This window comes from Pteronotus mesoamericanus, unplaced genomic scaffold (assembly GCF_021234165.1).
Source record: "Pteronotus mesoamericanus isolate MK-2021 breed Mesoamerican mustached bat unplaced genomic scaffold, CSHL_Meso_final contig_20, whole genome shotgun sequence".
In the NCBI taxonomy this organism is placed as follows: domain Eukaryota; kingdom Metazoa; phylum Chordata; class Mammalia; order Chiroptera; family Mormoopidae; genus Pteronotus; species Pteronotus mesoamericanus.
In genome coordinates, this window is record NW_026555085.1 from 5,565,416 (window position 1) to 5,590,262 (window position 24,847).

Genomic DNA, 24,847 nt, shown 5'->3' on the forward strand with positions numbered 1-24,847 from the left:
TTGGTCTGTGGCAGACTGGGGAGTGGATGGAGGTCACCTGGAGACAGTGAGGGGTCAGCCCCCGACAAAAGAGTCTTCAGTGGGGACTTTGGTGAAGGGACACTGCAAACCTCTACTGAGTATTTTAACCAGCCCTGGCGGGCTCTGGGGCCGCTGGGGGCCGCTGGAATCACTCGCAGGCTAGCTTGCCGTCGAAGCTGGAGAGGGCGATGGCAAAGGCCTGTAGGGCGCACAGCGGGTACCGGTAGTCTAGGGTGAAGGTGTCTTCCGCCACGCGGCCGAACTGCAGCACGATATAGTCAGCTGTGAACAAACAGAAGGGTGGGAGCTCCCTGAGATCTCCTGGGTCCCCATCCAGTTAATCAACGCTCTCAACATTGGAACCCCAATCCTCAGACAACTTCTCAGTTATTCGTTTCTCTTTATCTCACCTTACTTGCCCCACCTGCAGCTGTAAGCCCCTGAGGACAGGACCCTACCTAACTAACGTTCTGCAGCCCGGGGCTATTGCATGCAACCGCCACTGAAGTATAGGAGCCTGTCAAACTTCCCCAAGCCTAGATTGCTCCCTTGCCAACTTTTCTGTTGTCTTTCGACCCCATTCCTACTTCCTCCTCCCTCCCAACCCACCCCAAGTCCCATCTTAGACCATCAGGCTCAATCCCTTGACTAGCCCCCTGGTTCCCTTCCTTATCCAATGGTCCCACTTGGCTGCCACACCTCCCCCAGCATCCATAGGGACAGGAAGTTGCTAAAAATACCCCCAACCTCACCAGACTAGGCTCCACCAGAAATGTGATCTAGAGAGCAGTTATCCAAGGCCTGGGGACAGGTGACACTGGGGGCACATCCCCAGGATGGAGTGGGGGATGGGGCGTTGTTCAGTATTAGCTGGCCCTGGGAAACTGTAGACCCTTGGGAGAAAGCTTTACATTCCCAAGCTTCTTTACGCGAGTGTGGACCTCTCTCCAAGCTTGTTACAGGGACTTTTTAACTTAAGTTTATGTTATGGGTACAGCTTGTTTCCCTAACTCCTCAAGGGCAGCCCTTTCACCTCATTTGAGAGAAGACAATAGAGTAAGCACTCAGAAGGGCGTGATTAATATTCCCTACTCCTAAAGGTTGAAAGGGGTTAGAAACTGGGCCCTGGTGCCAGACAAGCTGGGTTCCAACCCCAGCCTTACCTCCCACTAGCTGTATGATCTTGGGCAAGTCACTGAACCCTGCTGTTCTTCAGTTTTCTCATCTGCCAAATAGGGGTAATTATAGTACCTTTCTCACAGGACTGCTGAAAAGATTTAATGATTCAGCATCTGTGAAGCCCCGAGAACAGTGCCTGGCACATAGAAAACGCTGTGTAAGTGTTCATGAAGTAAAATTTGAGGGCCAGTGCCATGCGGGAGAAGCCAAAAGGCTGGGTAAGGGCTGCCTTCTCTGAGCCTCGGCTCCTTCTTTGACCACAAAGGGGTTGGGCTATCCATGGTTTTCAAACTCCAGCAGCTTAACTCTCCCTTCAACACAGTTTTATGCAGGATATCCCAGTTTCTATCCCAGGATTCTGCTAGAATGAGGGCCTGGAATAATGAGTCTTAAGACATCTGCTTGGAACCTGAGGCTCCTAAGAGCACAGTGTTGATGCTCCTGGAGGAGAGAGCAACCTTCCTAGATGTTCTGGCTCCAGGGAGAGAGAAAGATGGTGGGAAAAAGCCTGAGTGAGGGTTGGGGTCCTAAAGGTGGGGAACAGCCTGGTCTAGGCCCTCAGATACTCACGGTCATCAGCGTGGACAATCTGGAAGTTCTTGACTGAGGCCTGCGTGACTCTACCTTGGAAGTTGAGGGTGTAGGAGCCACTGTCTTCATTCCAGACAGGTGGTTTGTTGTGCAGCTCAACGAGGCTCTCCAGCGTTTTGTTCTGCCAGCGCACCAGCAGCCCATCGCTGGCCTGGGATGCCGGGAAGTATTGGGGAGAGGACAGTTAGGGCTGGGTGAGATTTCTCAGGAATGACAGGGGAAGGGGCCTGGGGACCTGTGCATGCTCTTGCACAGCCTGGATGTCAACGTCCACTCAGGGTATCTTTGAGAGCATGCTTGGTCTCTGGTGTCCTTGTGGGCAGGGTGAGCATTGTGAGAATGGGGCTTGCTGTGGGACACCAAAGTGGAGGTTGGAAAAGGGAAAGTAGCATCTGGCGCACAGTCGGTGTTCCGTGGCACTGGTACCCAAAGGTTCCTCAGAAAGGCCATATGCTGGCACCTGATTACAAGGATGAACCAGACATTCTAGAACCTACAAGGAGGTCATAGTTGAACTTGCGGAGATGAACACGTAAACAGTGGTTAAAACAAAGTGTCCTGGAAGAGAGTTCCTGGAAGGAGTGACATCTGTGTGAGGTGCTCTTGAGTTCTTTCTCCCCTGATTTGCCTAGCCACCTGGTACATTAATGGCTTAGAGTGAATCCACTCACGGTCATGTCCTCCAAGACACCTTGCCGACCCTATGTCTGATTCAGATGTCCTAGCTCTGAGCTTCCAATAACTCCTTGCTCTTCCTTCTCCCACTACATTGTAATGGACAGAGTTAGATACTCTAAGGGCAGACACAGTATCTGAATAACATCTCTGTGTCTCAGTTTCCCTCAGTTGTGAGGATTAAATAAGTTAATAGCACATAAAGTGTTATTTAGATCAGTTCCCCTGGAAGACAGTAAATGTTCAATAAATGTTAGATATTGTTTTGATGTTAACTGCTGTGTTGTGTTGATTTTTGATCTCCAGTGCTTGGTTTTAAGGAATGGTTGTAGAATGAATGAACTGAGATGATAAAGAGCGACCCAGAACATCACTGGGTGGCTTTCTACTGAGCCCAAATGCACAAAAGACACTTCCACTGGAGGATATGTATGTTTATTCCAGGCAGAGAAGGAGCAAGTGTGGGACCCACAGGATCCTCTAAACCAGAACCTCCCATGGCTGGTGCCCCATGGGTCGGCTGGGCCTGATTACCATGTGACCTTCCAGAATGGAAGAATTTATGATCATGTGATAGGGATATTGTTTTTTCATTGAAAATGAGTAAAGGGACATTGCTGTGAGTATGGGGCATGCCAGGCCTCCTGTCTCTGAAATCCTGGGTTCAAAGGACCCACACTGCTCAGGGAGGGGTGCGGGGCTGACTCTGAAGGAGGCCACCTTTCTGTAGGACATCTCTCCATTTACCCTACACCCACACCCATACACATACACACACACACACACACACACCCTTTGCTTTTAAAATATAAGTTAAATCATGTCACTCCTTTGCTCAAAACCCTGCTCTGGCTTCCTGTTTCTCTCAGAGTAAAAACCAGTTATACAGGCCCTATCTGCCCCTCACTCTCACCTATTACCTCATCTCCCTCCAGCCACACTGGCCACCTGCCTGCTGTTCCTTAAACCCATCAGGCCCCTTCCTGCCTCCGGGCCTTTGCACTGGCTCTTCCCTCTGCCTGGATGATCTTTCTCCAGATATCTGCAGGTTTGCTCCCTCACTTCCATCAAGACTTTGCTCAAATTTCACCTCAATGAGGCCCATTCTGACCACTGTATTTAATATTGAAACCTATAAACACACAACTCTCATCTCTCTAACCCTGTTTGATCTTTTTTATTTTTTACCCAAAGCACTTAGAATTTTCTAACATACTACATAATTTACTTATTTCTCACAATTATTATCTACTGTCTTGCTCTACTAGAATGCCAGCTTCATGAGAGCTTATCTTTGTTTTGTCCACTGATGTCTTCCAGGTACCTAGAATAATACTTGGCATTCAGGATATGTGTGTTGAATATATAAATGGGTGATTTGGTGTAAATGTTAAAAAAAGCAATCATTGTGCTTATTTCAGTGAATTCAATTACACAAACTTTGAATTCATTCCACAAATTGCCAGAATGAATTTGCCCTGGAGGGTGGAGTGTGCTCAGGAGGCTGGGTGTTGGGCAAGCTGACTGCCCCACTAACGCCCCAGCTCCCCCAGAATGAGTCACACAGGGAGTGGGACCCTCAGGGAGGGGTCAGGGAGGTGCAGAGCTCACATTTCGGGGCCTGATGGGAACCCTCTCGTTGTCCGCATTCATGCCTGGAATGATGACCGTCATTCGCCTGGGTCCTCGGAAGCCCAGCACGTTGGTTTCCTGGGAGGGAAATGAGCATTAGGCCAGCCTCTGCAAGGGGAGGGGCCTGCCACGGGGACAGCTGGAGTCTCACATAGATCACAGCTGCCAGCTCCTGCCGAAGGCTCCCCACATCAGCGCTGCTTCTTCCACGGTGCGGGTTCTGCCCATTGTCAAAGACAGTAAAGCGGTTCCCCAGGAGGTTGGACCTGCAAGAGGGTGGAGCTGGGGGCGGGGCTAAGGGAATTGCACGCTCCTACTCCAACACCCAGCCAAGCAGTTTTGAGAGTTGATCATTAGGGGTGAAGGTGTCTTAGGATAGAGCAATTCATGTCTCCTGCCCAGGCTTCCCACATGGGGTCTTTTATAAAGATGGGTTTAGAGACTGGGCAGTGTTCAAATCTCAGCTCCATCTCCTACTACCTGTGTGACCTTTGGGAAGTTACTTAACTGGTCTGAGCCTCAACATCCCCATCTGCAAAATGGATATATGAATAGTATTTACCTCATTTGGTTGATAAGAGGATTAACTTGGTTAATATTTACAAGTTACTTAGAATTAAGCTTGACTCAGGGGTCCGGCCCCTACCTCTCAGATTTGTGGAGAGGATTAGATGAGATATAGGAGGACACATAGCACAGGGTAGGTGCCAAATACCTGTTCGTTCATTCACTTAGTAACTTTTTACTGAGTAGCTATTGTATGCCAAGTGCTAGGGAAGACAGGCCCTGCCCTCGTGGAACTAACATTCTCTGTTCCAAGTGAGGTCCCTGAACAAGCAGCGCAGGCATCACCTGGATGGTTGTTAGAAATACAGAATCTTCCCCCCAACCCCTGCTCCACCCCAGACCCACTGAACCATTTTAGCAAGATCCCCAAGTGATCTGTACAAAGTGTGAGAAGCCCCGGGACAGCCTGTCCAATGTGGTGGACACTCTGCAGGCACAGGGGACAGAGAAGACTGGCCATGGACCTCTTGCTGCTCTGAGCCCCCCTGCCCCACCTCAGCTTCCCGACAAAATTCTCCCCTCCTCGGGACAGATTGGTAGGGTCGCTGGAGATGAGGTAATTGGCTGTCCTGCTCCGTTTCCGTTTCCTGCCAGCCAAGAGGAACACCTGGGGGTGGTGTGGCGACAAGTGAGGGGATGGGAAGATGGGGTGGCAAAGGAGGTGGATGAGGGGAAGAGAAAGACTGTTTGCCTTGTAGACCTTCCCCACATCTTGGCCCCAGACCCTCCCTCAGCCTGGGTTCTGGCGCCTCCAGTCTCCCTCCTCCTCCCTCTCTCTCTCCCTCTCCCTTACCCACCTTTTTCTCCGTGTCCAGGTGCAGAAAATAGGAGGGATACAGGCCCCTATCCATACCCTTCTTGTCCCGGGTCAGCCGGCAGCGCACTGTCCAGCCCGGGGACGCAGGCTGAAGAACGAACTCCTGGGGTTCGCCCACTTCCACGGATGGGGACGGGGCCCTCTCCTCCTGCTGGGTGGGGGCAGAGGGTACATCAGCCCTAGGGCACTACCTTCCCTGCCCTTAGTGTGTCCTCAGTACTGGGACATGGGCAGGGCATGCAGGACTTTCTGTGTGCCTCTTTCTGTTCTCACCACTTTCTGTGCGGGGAGAGAAGAAAGAGGCCAGCTAGAGTGTGGCGGGCCCCTCATCTTCTGCAGCAGCTCAGCAGGCGTGTTAGGAGGCTCACGGAGACTTGCACTTAATTATTATTTCATTTAGCTCGTAGTTAATTTAAGAGTCCAGACTCTGGAGTCAGAGAGCCTGCGTTCAAATTCTGATTCCACTACTATTTGTCAGGTTTGTTAAGGGCTCTGACTTAGGTTTTCCATCTAAGAAGTAGATAGGCTGGGCGTGAATCCCTGGGACTGATCTTAGTTAACTTACACACTTAACAAACACTCATATAAAGTCTATCAATATGCCAGGTGTAGTTTTAAGCACTTTTCAAATACTAACTCATTTAATCCTCTTATCAATATCCACTGAGGTAACTAACTGTCCCATTTTACAGATGACATAGCTGAGGTTCAGAGAGGTTAAGGAGCTTACCCAAGCTCACATAGTTAGTAAGAGGTGGAGCTGGGATTTAATGCTGCCCAGCTTCCTGTTAGATCCAGAGCCTTTAGAAACAACTTCCTTCATGTGGACACACTCTCAGGGGGTGAGGGGAGGTGAGACTGAAGGTATTAATTGCTGTGTTCTAAGCACAGAATGCAGAGGAAGTATTAGCTATCACTATTACTATGAACACATAGTACTCAATGTACTAGCCAGCCTCCAAATTGGTTCCCAGTTGTCCCTGCCTCCTGGTATTGACCCCCATGTGCGGTGCCCTCCCACACTGTATCAGGGTTGGTCTTTGTGACCAATATATGTGGTAAAAGTGATGCAGTGGTCACTTCTAAGGATAAAGCTAAGGCGCAAAAGGTACTGTGGCTTCTCTTAGCTCTTTCTCCCTCAGGCCATTCTCGGACTCTGGGGAGGTTGGCTGCTGGGTCATGAGAATACTGCAGTTGCTCTCCCTCAAGCTGCCCTGTGAGAGGCCTACAGCCAACAACCACAACAGTGAACCATTTCAGAAGTGGATCTTCCATTTCTAGTCAAGCTTTCAGAGTGACTGCGGACCTAGGTGACATCTTGACTGCAACCTCATAAGACCCCAGGCCAGAACTACCCTGCTAAGCTGCTCCTAGACTTCTGACTCACACAAATTAAGAAAATAAATGTTTGTTGTTTTAAGACACTAAATTGTAGGGTGATTTGTTATATGGCAATACATAGTTAATATAGTGAACAAGCAAATTTTGCTCATGGAAAAACTAATAACAATTTGGTTGCATTAGGTTCTATGGTGGCCTGGCCTGGTGACCCACACTGTCCCTTCTGTTCTCACAGACATAGGGCCCTTTGCCCTCATGTTCTAGCCCTCACAAGACAGGGAGTGAAAACTCTAACCCCAGCGTTTCCCAGTTCTGATGTGCTGTGGTTGGGCATTTTGCCGAGGGCAGGTTTGTGCTGCGTATGAAGTGAGACTGGTAGTGGGGAGCGGGCCCTTTGCCTGTGGGCAAGTGAGCACCTCTTCTCCACTCTAGGTTGCTCCAGAAGAAACTTGTAAAACATAAGAGTATGTTTGGAATGTAGCCTGGAGAAAGCCAGAGCACATTCAAACATTTCTACAGCTGTGGATTTCAAGGGCCTACTGGACAGAAGGCTGTACTGCCTTCAGTTCTATTCCTCCTGGGACAGAGTAAACTGCCCCTTCAGTTTATATATCAGCAGCTGTGTGCCTTAGCTACCGTGAGTCAGCCCCCAAGACCTGACCATGCCCAAACAAACTAACAAACCCACGCAGCGAAGACCCCAACTCTGCCCTCATGGTGATCTCTCCACATGTGGAAAACATTTTCTCAAAGACTCTCATCACTTTCTCTTCCCAGTTGGACCTCTCTCTCCTGCTCACTTGAGTTTGTGCATGTTGGTGCCTGAGTTTTTAAGGGCAATATTCAACATATTTAACAACATGCTCTGCCTGTGGAGAATGCCCAGTCAGAATGGACACTGGTAGGCCTGGAGGAGAATCCTAGAGGCTCCTGACAGCCAGTGTTAACCCTTTAGTGGCTGGAAGGTCGGGAGGCACTGGGTGGTGTAGCAGAAAGCACTTGGGGAGCAGTAGGGTGGGCATATTTGAACTCCTTGTTCAGCTGGCTGTCAGTCAGGGTGCATACACAGGAGCATGCTGGCCTGTGTAGTCCACCTCCCTGGTCCAGAAAATGTGTCTTTTCATATGGGGGCTAAAGAGGGGAGGGCTTAGAGACAGGGGACATAAGGGCCCTGGGTGGCCCAGTCCCAGTCTGGCGATCCCACAACTGCCTCTTCTGTTCTCACAAGTCTGGTGCCCTTTGTTCTCATATCCTGTCACCAGAGGAGGAGCCAAGATTCTAACCCAAAGGGATTTCATGGCCCCAGCCCACAAGATCCCACACTCTAGTCCCCCAAGCCCAGGCCCCTGCCACTGTCCCTAAAAGGACCTGAGCCCCCTTCCCCTCTGAGACCCAACCTTTTTGCTTTTCCCTTTCGCTTTGCCCTTCTGATTGCTGTTCTTGGTGACCACAGTAGCCCCCTCTTCCTCCTCTCCCTCTTCTTTCTTCCTCCCCTCTTCTGAGCCTTTGGAAGTGCCTGGAACAGAGCGGGGACAAGCCTTTTTACCCTGGCAGAGTACTCATGGTTGCAAAGTGCTTCTAACAGCCATGTCTCCCTCAGACCCTTCCCACAACCACAGGAGAGTAACCCCATATTACTATTATCAGAGGCTCAGAAAGTCAAAGACACCTGCCTAAGGCCACACAGCTATTGAAATGGTGGTCAAGATGCCCCCCCACCAAGTCTTCTGACTCTATAACCCACCCTCCTACCTTGCGCTGTGCCCCAGCTCCGCACCCCCAGGACTGCCTCTCCATGTCATGGCACCACAGGACACTGCCACCCACCTTTCTTCTTCAGAGCTTTCTTAGCTGGGCCATTGTCCCCAACCCGAAACATGGCTGCTGGGATCTTCTGCGCTGTTGCTGAGCTCAGGGAGGGGTCCTTGTCAGCTTCACCAGACCCTGTGTGTGCATGTGAAGGGGTCACAAGCCCCACCACACCAAGAGTGCCCTGTTCCTCCAGGGACCAGTCTCACCTTTCTTCTTCGTCTTTCTTGTCTTGGTCCCTTCCCCAACTGGCACCTTCTTCTTAATGCGCAGAGGTTTTGGTGGGGGGACAGGGCTCCCCAGGTCCTCTGGACATGAAGGGTGGGAGTTAGACAGACCCTAGGGAGGCAAGCCCTGGCTGGGGCTTGGAACCTGCCTTTTGCTGTGCTCGTTTCCAACCCTGAGTATGCAAAGGGCCCACTTATACTGGACTGCGAACCTGAAGGACAAGGTGCCCAGGCCGGGGGCCGCCACTGCCTATATTCATTGACTGACTTTTACTGTAATCACACTGATACTTTTTATAAAAATTATAACAATAATTCATATTGGATTTTAAAAAGAACCCAACAAACATCACAAGAAAAAACACCCCAAGTTCTCTGCCCTCCCTTGTTCACAGAGCGCCCTGGGCAGGGGCAGGGGTCATGGTATGGGGGGCACATATTGGTCTGCGTCCTAAGGACTATGGGGGAAGAACCACCAGAGGGGGATCTTTCAGGTCCAGGCACTGGGTAACTTTGATGTTTCAGCTCCTGTGCACCAATGAGAACCCAAGCCCCTGGAGGGCAGGGCTAGTTTTACCTGTCTGTGTGCTCTCTGTGCCCTGGACACCCACCCTTCCGACCCTGGGCCTTGGTCCTCTTCTCCCTCAAGTCTGCAGAAGCCTTCTCTGTTGGGGGCTTCTTGGGAGGCAGAGGGGTTTTCTTTTTCTTTCCCTCCTCCTGTTCCCCTTCATGGTCCTCCTGTTCCCCTTCATGGTCCTCCTGTTCCTCCTCCTCATCCTCTGTAGGTAGAAACTCTTCATAATGGGGGCAGGGGTGGCCCCATTTTGGGGGGAGCCCAGACCCTCCATACTGGCGCAAGACGGGACTGAACGCCAGGGGCAGGAGGCTTTCCTTCTGGAACTGGAACAGGAGGCAAGGAGTTCCAGCAACTTCCCCAAAGAATGGGGGTGACCCCAAAGTCTTCGGAGGTGTACAGGCCGGGAGAGTGAGCTGGATTTGGGGGCGAGTGCTGAGATCTGGGGGTCCTGTTCAGGGAAGATGCCCTCCCTCCCCCCTCCTTCCTCTCGTCCTCTCTCTGGGACCCTCCCCTCCTCGCCCGCCTCCCGCTCCTTCCCTGCGGCTTTCGCGGCCCCAGCGCTCTTCCCGGCCCGTCTGCTTTCGACCCTGAGCCAGGCCCACCGGGCTACCTCCGGTCCCTTAACTGCTCTGTGCCTCAGTTTCCCCACCCCGAAAAAGGGAGGAAGAACAAGGGAATTAAGTGTTTTTCTGGCTCAAAGACAAAGTCGGAGAAGTGGAGGGTGTTTCTTCGTGTCTGCTCCTCCCCGTCTGCGGGTCCGCCCAGCCCCTTCCCTCCTTCTCTCCACCCCGCCCGGTACCGACACTTCCCTCGGGCCGTTCTCACCGTCCTCTGCGCCCTGGGCTCGGGCTCCCAGGAAGACTTCTCGGGGGTGGCGCTTCTTGGCCTCGGGGTCCCCGAGGAGCTTGGTATAGACGGCCTGCGGCGCCCGGGCCGCGGCGGGCTCCTCGCGCCGCCTCCCCCTCCGCGCGGCTGAGCCGGACGCGCGCGTCAGCCGCGCCCGACCCCTCCGGCAGCGCCCGGCCTGGGCTGGGCGCTCCCCGCCCCGGCTCCAGACCCTCGGGTTCCCCCGGCTCCGCTTCCACGGCCCACGCCCCTCCTACGGCTTTCATTCATCCCCGCACACCCCGCACCCCGCCTCGGCGCCGCCCCGCTTAGCCTCCCGCCCCCCTCATCCGCCCTCCGCGTCCCTCGCCCTGGGGGACTCCCCCGGGCTCGGCCCCCCGCCTGCCTCCAGGTCTCCTGGCCTTCGATCCCGCAGGGCAGGCGGACTCAGAGGCCTCGGCCTCCTTCTTCAGCCTCTGTCCCCGGGCGGGTCGCTGCGGGGTGCGGGGTCAAGAGGAAGAAGAGGAAGGAAAGGGGGGCTCAGAAGGCTGCCTGTCACCCTCTAATCCCTTGAGTCGCCAGAAATAACCACGGATTATCGGGAGGGAACTGCAGCCTCCTTGTTGGGGTGAGGAAGGATGATCCTCCAATGCACCTCGGCCACCTCCAATGCCCCAAGGACTGACTTCCTTTCCTGGACACTCCGTGCTCCCAAACACCCCTTTGCTAAAAACGAGCGCACACCCCCTCTCCAGGGAAGCACCCCACCCCCGACTCTGCTGAGGGAGGCGTCCCCCTCCCAGACCCTCTACCCTACTTCGGCTTACAGTGTGTGTACGGGGGGATCTTTCTGCCTCTTTTCCAAACGGCGGTGACGTACCTGCGTGGGGCGCCGCGGGACCTCGGGGCTCCCCTCTTCCTCCTCAGGCTCACTGAGGGTAGCAAAGCAATCAGTCTGGCTCCGTTCCCTTTTCCTACCCTTCCCAACACCTCCCTTTGGGTCCCCCAGAGTTCAGGTGGGCAGCCGGGGACCTCCCGCACCTGTCCGAGGCCCACGCCTCCCGGAGGGCGTCGGCCTGCAGCGGCATGGTGCCTTCGCCTACCCGCACCCCGTCGGCGGCCACGCTGCACCCTAGGAGCCCGGCCGCCTGCCCCGGCTAATCCGGGCTCAACTGCACCCCACCTCCGGCTGGCTCAAGACGGTGGGGGCCGGCAGCGCGGTGAGGGTGCTCCTGCCTGCGGCCCCGCCCGCACGGGGCCCAGGCTGCGAGGGAAAAGGCTGAAGCCCCAAGTTCTTCTCAGACCCCCAGCAGCTGGAGGGTGGCATCACTGTGCCAGCAAGCAACCTACCCAGCCTTGAGTTAGAGTTACTGATCTGTAATTCGTCAGTGGTCAAAGGGGTGTGGGAAGAAAATATTAGATCAGATCCTATATTTTTCATAAAAATAAGACTAGAATTTACTAACACTTAATACATATGGATTGACAGAAGTAGGTGTATATACTTTATAAAGAAATATGCCCAGATGATGGGTGTACATTTACCTATTTTTTTTTTTTTTTTTTTTTACTGACAGGGGTCATGCTTTTTTAAAAGTCTGGAGACCAGAGATGTGGTGTTGGTGTGACTGACTTCATGAGAAAGGCTTGGTGAAGTGCCAGGCGGCCCAGAGGGCAGCCCAGGGGGTGTCTGCCGCCTGATTGGAAGCTGGGAAGATAAGTGGGAGTCCCACAGGCAAACTAAAGCGGGGACGGCTCCGTGGAGAGGGAGCAGGCAGACAACGTCTCGGTGGCTGGAAGCGGCCAGCTGAGTTCAAAGGCCTGCCATCTCTGGCATGGCCACTCCTGAGCCCAGGCTCTGAGCTCTGCCACTTAGGAGCTGACCGTCCCTCAGTGACTTAGCCTCTCTGGGCCTTTGTTTGTCATTCATAAAATGGGTTTGATAAGTCTCGTGCAGCCTAAATTAGATAAGTGAAAAACTGCACGCCGTGAGCACTCAATAATTGGTATTACGTGCCTCTTTTCAGAGCACTTCCACTTAATCTGTCTCCCTAACATTTCCAGCACAACTTGACACATGTTTGGGGTTCATTTTTTGAGGGAGAGAATTAATGAGTGCATCTTTATTTCACTTGTTTCTCACAAAAGTCCATCCAGTGAGATAGCGTAGAGATTACCTCCATTTTATAGGTGGAGAAACCGAGGCTCAGGGAGGTGAGCTGACTTGCTCGGTGTCAACCAGAGCTTAAAGTTGCTGAGCGGGGGCTTGAATCCAGACCTGTCTGCTATGAGAGCTTTTGCCCCTTGCCTGTGCACATTTTATAGTCTCAAGGATTAGAGATGGGGATTGAATGAAAGGGTCAGGCTTTTTGACTTTCTTCATTCCTTGGTCCACGTGACCCAGATTTGCCATAATTAATCTTTCTAAAATGCTACTTCTTCAGATGATGCCTTTGCTAAAAAAAATTCATTGGCTCTATATGCCTAAGGTTCAAGTTTAAATGTGCTGGGTTGGCATTCAAGGCTCTCCCTGACCAGGCCCCGACCTGCCATTCTAACTACAGGGATGTCTCAAACCCTGCTGTTCAGCCCCATAGGTTTACTCAGTGCTTTGATCCTTTCTCCCCTCCATGCCCTTCCTCAAGCTGTTCCTTCTTGGAATTCACTCACTATTCCACAAAACCTATCCAACTCTACAGAGCTCTCATGTCCCCTCCTCCAAGATTCTCCAGTCCTCAGTTGCCTCTGAATATATAATCATAATAATAATACTAGCATTTATTGACCACCTACTGCGTGTCAGGCCCCTTGCTGCCATTCTCTTTCCACCTCACAATAATATTTATGAGGCAGATATTAACACTGTTAACAAAGGTGAGGAAACTCACAGCTGAAGGTTGATCAACAGACATTTCCCAGGTGCCTACCATGTGCCAGTCACTGATCGCTCAGTGATAGACAAAGGGATGTGGTCCCTGCTGTCCTGGAGCTCACATTCTTGTGAGAAACATAGTAAAGACATAAATACACAATTAGTTCTAATGACCTCATTATTATTAAGTGTAACAAATGTCAAGAATGGAAAGAACTGGATTCCATGAGACTAGCAGGTAAGATCTAGTCTGGATTTCAAAGACAGACAAGGCTGTCAGAGAGGGAAATTTTTAAATTTAGGTATGAAGGACTTCAAAGACACATAAGAAAATGTTCCAATCATAAGGCACAGCTTAAGCAAAATGTTTCTAGGCAGCAAAGAACTTGGCACCATGGAGCAGTGCCACTCCTTCGGCAGGGCGCGAGCAGGCCTGTCTAAGACCCTCGCTTCAGAGGTGCTGAGAGTCTGAAACTCCAAACAAATGCGTAACTAAGAAGCACATGCTCCATGGCCTCAGCTGATCCCCGCAGACAGGAAATCCAAATGTCCACAACCCAACGCTGCCCAGGCCCCAGGAAACTGACTCCATACCTCCTGCCCACTGTTCTCCAAACCAAAGGTGTCTGTCTGCCTGGCCAGCAGGCATGATGCAGCTTGGGAGTGCGGGCAGGAGCTGAAATTCTTGACTGGACAAAAAGATAAATTCATTTCTCAAATCTTCCCGCTCAGGTTGCATGTATGTGATAGATGTTTGCATAACAAGTGTCCATTTTCTTGCTTCTTTTCCTGGTTTGAAGGTTCTCATGAATTAGTGTGGTCTTCATAACAGTGCACATGGCAGCCAAGGGACATTGTATCATATTTTTAAACAGTCCACATGAGGGTTCAGTTCCTCTGCATGGCGGCCTGGACGTACTGTGTGAGGCATGGTAGCAGTTCTTCATATTGGCGACTAGTGGGACATTGGATGCTATCATGGGACTACTTCTAAAAATATTTAATAAGGTGTAATTAAAATTTCCCAAACCACTTAAATTTGATTAAGATTTTGATATTCATTAATTATTAACTATATTTGTCTTTTTATTTTAATATCTAATTTTGAATATATTAGAAAAGTCACTTTTGAAAACATGTAAAAATAATTTTAATTAAACAATCTCTTAACATTTACTTTTGTTCCTTTTGAGGAGAATGTATTCAAATTTTGTATGTTTTGAATGCAATTACATTTAAAAAAAAAAACCCTTGATCCCTGGCTGATTGACTCTGTTGGCTGGAGCGGCGTCCAGAAAAGGTTGCAGTTTCAATCCGCTGTCAGGGCACACACCTACGTTGTGGCTTTGATCCTGATCGGGGAGCAGATGGAAGGCAACTGATTGATGTTTCTCTCTCTCCCTCCCTCTCTTCCTCTCTTTGTAAAATCAATAAACATATCCTCGGGTGAAGATTAAAAACAATCCTTCGAGAATTAGCACGAGTCAGGATCATGACAGGAACAGAAAATGGCTAAGTGGAACTCAGAAAAGAATAAAAAGAAACTTCTGGGTTTTGGTGGGGCCAGAGCGGTGACCATGTGTGGGGAACTTAGAGGCAGTGAAAATGTTCAGATTTGGGTCAGGGGTGGATTTAAGATCAAACATTGAGATTTTGGTTTAAATGAGGATCAGTTTAGGGTAAGAGTCAGAGCAGAAACAGAGATAATTTCTAGTACCTTCTAATCTGCCATGAGTACACTAGGCCTTTCTCCAAAGGAAGCCAGACTTAAGGCTCTATAATTACACAATGTTTTGGTCTAAAAATGACGTTTCTCAACTTGATCACTGGCGTTAGTCACCAGACCCAATTTCATATGAATTTTAGCTGTTTGCTAAAATTAAATCCACTCTCAGAAGACAGAGATTCGCTACCACCACTGATGAGGCTGCTGATAATGAGCTGCCATTTGCCAGGCACTGTGCCCAGTGCTCTCCACTCATCCTCCCAGCACACGTGCACGTCTGCGGTTCAGAAAAGTCAAGGGACTTCCCCCAGGTCGCACAGCTGGTGCTCGGTGGAGCATTGCCGACCAAACACCCATTGTGCGCCTGTATTTACTTGTCCTGTCTCGAGTCCCTGTGGGAAGTTTGAAAGGCAGGCGAGCACATTATTTCACTTCTCTAGCCTGTAAAGTGGTGACAATAACTGTACTTGACTTTATGAAAGTTGTGAGAATTAAACTGTTTGATACACGTACAGTGCTTAGCATGGTGCCTGGCACACAACAAGGGTCCTAGCGATCTTAGCTGTGTGTTGCTTGACTTTCAGCTCACAGATCAGGAAACTGAGGCCCAAGTCCCTAAGCAACTCAAACCCAGGTCTCCCTGGCTCAGCCTCTGTGGTGCAAAGGTGAAAGGAAAAAAAAGGGGGGGAGGGGACACTCTCCAAAGTCTGAGCATTGGCGATGAGCTGAAGATTTTGCCCAGAAACAGAATCAAGTGCCCTGCTTTACCAGGTACCAGCTGGGTGACATAGGGCAAGCTTCCCTCCTTGCTCAGAACCTCTTGCCTCAAACTTCAATTTCTTGATCTGGCAAAGTAATAAATTTGCATCGCAAAAGGATACATTCTGGTGGGCTTATCAGAAACCTGGGACCTCTGCAGACTGAAGGTATGCTCAGGCTCCTGCAAAATCGAAAATAGTCCTGAGCTCGGAATGGGCTCTTTCTGCTGGCTTGATTTTGTTGAGGTTTTTCGGGGCTTCTTTCCTCCATCAGCTCCCCTGGCGTCCCATAGCCCCTGGCAGACTGCCCTAGGTGGGAGTTTGCCTCAGGGAACACAGACTTGAGGTGCCAGTGTCCTGGTCTTATCGTGGCCTCTCAGAAAAGGAAAAGGAGGCTCAGAAAGGTGAAGTCACTGTCCAGGTGTCATAGGTGGGCCATGAACAGGATGCAGGCCAGCTCTCTGAGTGTAGTTCCTCGGAGCAGCACCCAGGAGGGGCTCGAACGCCTGCTGAATGAAGCCTGGAGGCCGCTGGGTGTTGGTTGCATGAGCTGAAAATGGGATTCGAACCCAGTTTTTACCATCATAAAGCTCATAGTCTGGGTAGGAGATGAGGGTTGGCTGTGGGGGACACAGAGGATGAAACAAAGGTACTGCTATCTTAGAATGTGACCATTGGTGCTAGTGGGGGACCTTGTGCCTTTTCACAGAATCAGTGTGAATCTGAGCTGGAAGGGCCCTGCAGGTCCTGCACTGTGGCCTCCAGCAGGGTCAGGAAGCCTCCTCTGCACAGTCCCCAGCCTCTTCTGACACACCTCCAGGCACAGGCCGCTTGCTGCCTTTTGAAGCCACCATGACAGGAGACCGGAACTTTCTGGCCAGTCCGCCACATGGACCAGGTGCAGGAGGCCCTTCTGAGAAAGTGAATGACTGACAAGATGGGTGAAGGCTGGAGCCAGAGAGACTGACAGAGGGGCTCTATGCATGCCAGGCGCTGTTCTGGGCAGTTGATGAATAGCAGGAAACAAAATGGACTAAAGTTCCTACCCTTGTAATGGTGACATTGTAAACCAGGTAATACACACTGCACCAAAAATAAAAGAAGGACAAGAGGAAAAAGTGTAAAAGTATGAGAGGAGAGGGTTGCAGTTAAACAGAGTGATCTGGGAAGGTCTCACAGAGAAGGTGACGTTTGAGTAAAGACCTAAAGAGGTGAGAGGTGAGCCACATCAATGTCTGGGGAAGAGCATTCAAACAAATGGAACAGCAAGTGCAAAAGCCCTGAGGTAGAAGCATGCTCGGCCACATCTGAGGAATAGCAAGGCTAGACCAGAGTGAGTGAGGGGACAGTAGCAGACAAGGTCCGAGAGGCACTAGAGGTGTGATGGGGGCTGGGAGCAAGGGGATTAAGGTAGCGTTGGGTTTTACTCAGTGAAAACTGGGGAACATCGAAGGGTTTTGCATACTTTTTAACAAGACCACTCTGGCTTTTGTGTGGAGATCTAGGAGGGCAAGGAGGCCGGCAAGGAGGTTGCTGCAGCCCCCAGGCAGTGGACAGGTGAGAAGGTGGTGGACGTGACAGGCTCCCCAGAGACACTGGGTGTGGGTGGGGCATGAGGGGTCAGGGGAGAGGGTCCATTAACTCGGATGAGGAGGACTGTGGAGAGTCAGGTGTGGAAGGTCAGGGGTCTTGTGTTGGACATTTAGGTTTAAAGTGCCAATTGGACATCCATGTGCGATGGCTGTAAGTCTGGCCTAGAGGAATAAAATTAGGAGTCATCAGATTGCATACAGTAAAGTCAGATCCCTGGCTGAGGTGGCACGGGAGCTGGCGAAGTTAAGCAGATGGGGGTCTGAGGGCCGAGCCTGGGGTGGGTGGGAGTCAGCAAGAGGGTGAGGAGAGACCAGCTGAGGAGCCTGAGAAGGAGCAGCCAGGGAGGGAGGAAACTCCAGAGTGTGGAAAGAGGGAGTGACCGGTGTCAGGCGCCGCTGGGAGAGAGGGTGACAGTGTATTTGATTGTCCGAGCCCAGATGCTTGTGAAGGGTGTGCTATTCATAATCACGCCAGAGCAACAGACGGGACCCAGGACTGTCACAGTGCAGCCAGCCTGTGCAGGCGCCCGATGGGCTGGGCCAAGGTAGGTGAGCCAGGAAACGGGTCCCTGGCCTGCGCACCATAAGTTGCTGGTGGCATGGACACGGGCGGTTTTGCAGAAGTGGGGTGGTGGCAGCGACAGCCCGGGAGAATGGGGGACCTGAACAGGGCTGGGGAGCAGAGAAATGAGGAGCCAGTTAGAGGGGGAAGTAGATTCGAGAGGGATGTTTTTGTTTTGTTTCTAAGTTGGGAGAAATAACATATTTGTAAGCTAAAAGGACTGGGAAAAAGTGACAGATCATTCAGTAGATGCAGTTTCTTCTGAGGTTGAAAGGCAGTGGGAGTTGGGGAGCGCAAGGGGGTGAGCTGGGTTCGAGAATGGGATGGATAAAACGGAAATTCTAGGGGGTCAGTTATGCCAAAGAGGTGACAAAATCTAGTGGCAGAAGGAAAATGGAGGATGAGATCATAGAGGCAACGGGGCCAAGGGACAGAGAGGCTGGGCATTGGGAGGGTTTGCTGGAATACGGAAATCACCAAGGACTAGGACAGGGACAGGCCGGAGAGTGAGCCAGGGGCCTAGATCTTCAGAGAATGGTGTAGTCTGGTGATAGGAGATTCAACACTGTGGTCCTTCTTAGGGGTAGAAGGAGGGATTACAGTCTGGAGGCATCTGCTTACCCTCCGGTATGTCTTCTTTCTTATTGATAAAATCCCTAATTTGTAGCCGAGCACATGGACACCCAAAAAACCCACATTTCCCAGCTTTCTTGAAGCCATGTGGTCATGTGGCCACATTTTGGCTCTTGGGATATAAGTGGAAGTATGTATGTCACTTCTTGGAGGTGTCCTTTCTAAGAGGGATACACACTTCTTGGTTCCTTTTTCCTTCCCATTGGCTGGCATGAGGACCTAATGGCTGGAGCTCTAACAGCCATTTTGGACCATGAGGTAACCCTGGGAATGTGAGCCATGACCGTGGAGCAACCAGCTAGGACCCTTAATTTGAGAGAGAAAGATGGAAAAAAGACAACAAACTGATCTTGTTTAAGTCACTATGACATGGGAATTTTCTGTTGCTTGTAGTTAAAGCTAATGCTAATGGTTACAACTGGAAAGTTATTTTGGGGTCATACTGAAGGTGACACTTACTACTAGTGGGCAGTAGTGGGTGCTAAGAAGCCTTGGAAAGTTGTTGAACAGGATGTGAGCTGAAGGGAACTGTATATTCAGTAAGGCTGTAGAGAATAAATTAAAAACAAGGAGGAGAGCCTTGGCTGGTGTGGTTCGGTGGGCTGGGCATCGTCCTGCAAACTGAAAGGTCACCGGTTCAGTTCCTAGTCATGGCACATGCCTGGGTTGTGGGTCAGGTCCCTGGCTGGGGGCATGTCAGAGGCAACCAATTGCTGTTTCTCTCTCTCTCTTTCTCCCTCTCTTCCCCCACTTTAAAAATAAATAAAAATAATCTTTAAAAAAACAAGGAGGAGAAAGCTGAGGTGAGTATATGTAGTTAAGGGGGAACTGCTGAAGACTCGGGTCAATGAGGGCATCTGAAGGACTGGCCTGGAAGTCAGGTTTTAGGAAGGCTGTGAAGTCAGTAATAAGTTTAACAATCAATTCAGGAACTTGATTATGATCAGAGTCAGGTTGCGTGAGGTTTGAGGCTGAAGTTTACTGAGGCCAGAGTTGCATTTCCGGTCAAAAACAAGCAGTGCGCAATGACAGGGCGAGGTGTCACTGCAGCTGTCCGGCAGGCTCAGGAAGCCTTTCTCAGAGGTGCCTGGCACTGGGATTAGTGTTTGATGTGGTGGATGGCAGGTAGAGCATTTGGAACTATATGGGGCGTTTTGAATTGTCATGATGACTTGGGGTTGGGTGCTCGTGGCATTTAGAGAGAGGAGCTGAGGTGCTAGATGTCCTGTAAAGCGGCAAACAGGCACGGTGGTCCTGCCCCGAGGGCTATGCTCTCCTGGGAAACACTGAGGCAGGGCACTGTGCAGAGAAGCGAGGCGCTGGGCAGTATTAGGTTTGAATTCCTGCTCTGTGGCTCTCTTCCCTGGGTAAACATGTCTTCAGTTTCCCCATCTATAAAATGGGATGGTGACAGAACTTGCAGGGCTGGGAGAAAACGAAATTTGCAGATGGCCCAGCAGAAGGTGGCCACCAGCTGCCCTGGGAGAGGCAGATATCCTGAGAGTTCTGGGCCCAGCCGAAGGCAAATCTGGGGAAAGCTGAAGTTCAGTCTGGTTATTTTGGAGCTGTGGTGTCCTACCGTGCTGTGTGTTAGAATCACTCAGGGGCTCTAAAAAATGTTGGTGCTTAGTCTTACTTTCCAGAATTCCGAGTTAATTAGTAGGAAGTGAGGTTGGGCAGTAGGAGTTTTAAAGGCTCCTTGGGTGATCAGAGTCTTCTGTGGGGCTTGAAACTCTCACTCTTTAAATTACTCCTCTCAGTAAAGCAATGATTCTCAAAGTGGGGACTCTGGACCAGCAGAATCAGCATCCCTTGGGACCACGTTAGAAGTGTAAGTCCTCAGACCTTACCACTGACCATCGGAAGCTCTGCGGGGGCCGGGGTGGGGGCCACCCAGCAGCATTCTAGCATGTCTTGCGGGGCCTCTGACGCCCACTCAAGTGTGAGACCCACTGCAGCACAGCACTGTGTCAAGGAGGCCTTCGAGAAATGGCTGACACTGTTTCCTTGTTGGGTGGTTCTCCACACTTCTCTGAATAGCGGAGCAGGCCACATCAGCTGTGGGTGGCTGTGGATGGCAGGCCCATGAGGCCAGGGACTTTGTCTGTCCTGTTCACAGCTGTCTCTCCAGGGCCTGGCCAGGAGTGGGTGTTGAATAAGTGACTGAGGAGACAGAGAGAACTACTGTGAACTGGGAGAGGAGACCCTGCACTTCTCTTACTCTGTCCTGGCCCCACAACATGAGAGCATAGTGTTTCTAGTGTCTAAAGGCACGGATTTCTGGCACCAATGGGCCTTTAACCGCCTGCCACTCCACCCGGCGCTCCTTCCATGTCCGTGCGTGTCTCCAATGTGGTGCGTGAATGTAGCATGGGTATGCTACCTGACACACTATTTGAGATTTTTTTCTTTTACTTTTTGTTTTGAAACAATTTCAAATTTACACACAAGCTGCAAGAATACTACAATGAACTCTGGAATACCCTTGGCCAAAGACCCATTCACTTTTTGCTAATTGTTCCAACAACAGCTTTTAAAAGCCTAGGACCACAATTGGCATTGATTTCGTCTCTCTAGTCCTCTTTAATCTCTGGGGGATTGTCCAGGGCGATTTTCCTGTAGGCGATTTTCACTTGTGGGCAATGAATGTGACTTGAAAGTTGCCTTCGGGACCCAACCTCCACCTAAAAAGCCATTCACTGGACATCATCTCAGCTGAATCCCCAATGGCCCTGGGGGCGAGCAGGGACTATGCATCCAACCAAAAGCCAGGCAGGACTCTGCTGATGGCAAGTGACAGAAGTTCAGTGCCAACTAGCAAAAGCTCAAAGGCTGATTGGCCCCTTAACTGGGCCACCTAGAGGAGGTTCTCACCTCCGACATGGCTGTACCCAGCGGCTCAGAAAGTGTCCTCAAGTCACCCTCTCTGCTTTCCTCTGCGTTGGTCGGAAAGGTGACCGCTGACGGCTCCCTGACCATGTCAATTCCCCCAAAGCGGCGGCCTGGCTGGCTCCACTGGAGTCACTCGCCAACCCCCGGATTAGTCTGTATAGGCCAAGAGAATGGGGGCACTATGATTGGCCAACTCGAGTCATGTGCTCGCTTCTGGGCGGGGCTCTCTGTGATTGATAGTCTCCCTATTGGAGAATGGCAGTTCTAAAACGGAAAAGAGAGGTTCTGTTACTTCTGATTAATTGGCGAGTAGTCCATGTGGGGAGCTATTGTCAGAGTCAGGAATAATAATATTAGCAGCGACAGTAGTGGTAACAATTCATTGAGAGCTTGCTGGGTTCCAGGCACCGTTATAAGTGCTTTATCTGTACTAGTTCATTTAACACAACCGTTTTGTGCGGTAGATGCCTTCATACATGTTTTACATACGTGGCAACTTCACAAGAGGTGCAGTTATTGGCCCAAGGCCACACAGCCAGTACTCAGCAGAACCAGAACCCCGCCTTCTCTAGTCTCGCTCCAGGGCGGATGGTGACTTGCGGCCGAGCACACCCTCCACCGCCCGAGGTGCGGTAAAGACCCGGCCTGGAGCGAGGGCTGCCCTGCGGCGCCCTCCGGGGGTGGGGAGGGGGAGCTGAACCTCTACCTACAGATCTCTTATCGGAAGTTTTCCATTACCCTCAGAGAGAAGAGCAGAGCCTCAAGGGACAGAAAACAATGGATGAGTTTAGAGCAGCCCGCTAGAATACTTGCCGAACTTTACAAAGCCCCACTGCTCAAGCCGCACCCCAGATCAATGAACCCAGGCATTAGTAGTCTTTAACACTCTCCATGTGAATTCAGTGTTCAGCCAAGGTGAGGAACCACTAGTTTAGAGGCCTTATGGCTTAGTGGAAATAATCGTGGGTTAAGATCCACCTGGGTTTGAGATGTGTCTCAGTCATTGCAAACTGTGTGACTTTGTGGCAGTCGCTTAACTTCCCTGAGCCTCAATTTCCTCATCTTGGAAAGGTGTAATTAAGTCCCTTTACCTAGGGGTTGTGAGGGCCGAATGAGACGATATCCATAAGGCCCCTAGTATAGAGATGGAACTCAACTCCAGCATTACTGGAGGGGGCAGAACAGAGAGCCCTGGTCGCTCGCCTGGCCAGGCTAGCGCAGTACCACCTCGGGAGGCAGAGTGTCGCCTAAGAATCACCATCACCAGGGTGAGGCTGTGAAACGCACTTTGGGAGCTGCTGGGATCCTACAACCCCAGCCCTCTACTTTCGGCTTCCGCCTTCACCGAGGGGCTTGAGGTTTCTGAATGAGGAGACCTTGTGATGGGACGGGTTTGGGTGAGAGGGGTGGTTGGGCATTGGGGCAGAGTGCGGTGGGGGAAGGGCCAAGTGGTTGTGTGGGTGCACTGACTCAGTCTTACCACCAGGTGGCACCAGGAACCCACCCACTGGTCGAGTACACCACCCAGGCTGAGCAGGCTGAAGGACGACGGGAAATAACGTTAGAGGACTTTTTTGTTTTTCTTTTCTTTTCTTTTCTTTTCTTTTCTTTTCTTTTCTTTTCTTTTCTTTTTTTTTTTTTTTGAGTAATAGTATGGGCTAAACCTTATTTTCTTCCATTTCCATTGACTTCGTGCAACAGTCCAATGGCAGGCGCCATTATTCTCCTTTAGGGAGTGACGAAATTCGTGCTGGCACCTAGCAACTAGAAACTGAACCCAGTCAGTCTGACTCCAGGATTAATCTCTTAACCCCTGAGGTCATAGAAGATCAGAACTGCAAGGGCCTTTGCAAATCCTCAGGTCCTGTGATTTCTAAACTTCTTTGATGATAAAAACCACCTGAGGCTCTCTAAAAAATATTTCAAGTCCCTGGGCCCCAGGCACTGAATTAGAATCTCCCAGTAAAAGGGGCCTGGGAACATGTGTGGTTAAGAAGAGTCCCTGTTTGAAACATGGATCTGATCTCAGAGAGGGGAACTGATCAGCCCAAGGTCACACAGCTAATTCTCTCCAAGTTCCTAATATCCTCTAATTCAGAAGCCAGACCACCACCAAAAGGATAAGGTAATGCACCATACAATCCACCAATTCCACTTCTGGGTATCTACCCAAAAGACCTGAGAACAGAGTCTGGAAGAGATATTTGAACAGCCATGTTCATAGCAGCATTATTTCCTATAACTAAAAGGTGGAGGCAGCCCAAGTGCCTATCACGGGATGCATGGAACAAATGTGGTACTCATACAATGGAATATTATTCAGTCTTATAAAAGAAAGGAATTTTGACATGTATGGTAACATAGATGAACCTTGAAGACATTAGGCTAAGTGAAATAAACTCATCATATAAAGACAAATTGTGTATGATTCCCTTGTATCAGGGACCTCTAACAGTCAAATCGTAGAGATGGAAAGTAGAATGGTGGTTGCCAGGGCTGAGGGAAGCGGGAGTGGAGAGTTGCTGTTTAATGGGTGCAGAGTTTCAGTTTTGCCCGATGGAAAGAGTCTGGAGGTGGATGGTGGTGATGATCGCACAATGACATGAATGTACTTAATATCGCGACTGTGCGCTTAAAATGGCTAAGATGGTTGATTTTCTGTTATGTGTATTTTACCATTATAAAAAAAAAATAGGGCCCTGTCTGGGTGGCTCAGTTGGTTGGAGCGCTGTCCCCGTACACCAGAAAGTCACGGGTTTGACTTCCCTTCAGGGCACATACCTAGGTTGCAGGTTCAATCTCCAGTTGGGGCACCTATGGGAGACAACGGGTTGATATTTCTTTCTCACATCAATGTCTCTCTCTCTCTCCTTTCTTGTCTCTCTAAAATCAATAAACATATCCTCGGGTGAGGACTTAAAAAAAATTAGGGGGAAAAGAAAAGATGAGACAATATGTGCCCAGCCCTGGAGGGGGATAGTGGTGAGGACTGAGAATGTAAGTATGATTTTCTTCATCTTTTGAGTAATTTTGTGAACAAATATTATACGGAACTTGATGAATATTGTCAAATCACCTCTCTGCTTGAAAAGGATTGTACTAAAAGTGTATGGATATACTTTTTTCCCCAATAACTTCACCAACTTTGGGTTTTATTATTTCATTTTTCCTCTATTTAATGGGTGAGAGATGGTACTTCTTTATTATTTAAATTTGCATTAAAATTTATTAGATCTAAAGCAGAAGGTGCAGAATTTATCAATGTCATTGACAGCCTCAGACTAATTTCCTCCCAAATCTTAATTCCCAATTTATTATACTAAATAAAAAAATATTTATTGTTAAAGTAAATCAATAAAACTACTAGGTCTGTTATTGAGAGGAGAAAGAAATTCCTGCTTGAGTTTCTCCCTTGATTGTTCCTGCTTATTCAGCATGAATTCTAGTTTCTCAAGTAGAGGCTCTCAAGGCAGGGGCACGGGGTTGGGGACCACAAATGCAGAACTCCGCTTCAGGTCGCTGCGCCCCCTGCTGGCCCTCCCAGTGGCTGC

At 50.3% G+C, this 24,847-nt stretch overlaps 1 protein-coding gene and 1 pseudogene across 1 annotated transcript; one reads left to right on the plus strand and one right to left on the minus strand.

Moving 5' to 3' along the window:
- Nucleotides 1–169: 169 nt before the first annotated feature.
- Nucleotides 170–11,349, minus strand: TULP1 (TUB like protein 1). The gene is made up of 15 exons (XM_054568715.1): nucleotides 11,303–11,349; nucleotides 11,142–11,193; nucleotides 10,632–10,755; nucleotides 10,262–10,408; nucleotides 9,471–9,638; nucleotides 8,842–8,940; nucleotides 8,651–8,767; nucleotides 8,221–8,339; nucleotides 5,756–5,761; nucleotides 5,463–5,633; nucleotides 5,160–5,272; nucleotides 4,250–4,364; nucleotides 4,078–4,176; nucleotides 1,771–1,942; nucleotides 170–303 (listed from the first exon to the last, which is right to left on the minus strand). The coding sequence occupies exons 1-15, from the start codon at nucleotides 11,347–11,349 to the stop codon at nucleotides 170–172; spliced, it is 1,683 nt and encodes a 560-aa protein (XP_054424690.1).
- A 6,390-nt stretch (nucleotides 11,350–17,739) lies between these two features.
- The window catches only part of LOC129067937 (HLA class II histocompatibility antigen, DO alpha chain-like), a 67,473-nt pseudogene continuing 60,365 nt past the window's right edge, over nucleotides 17,740–24,847 (plus strand).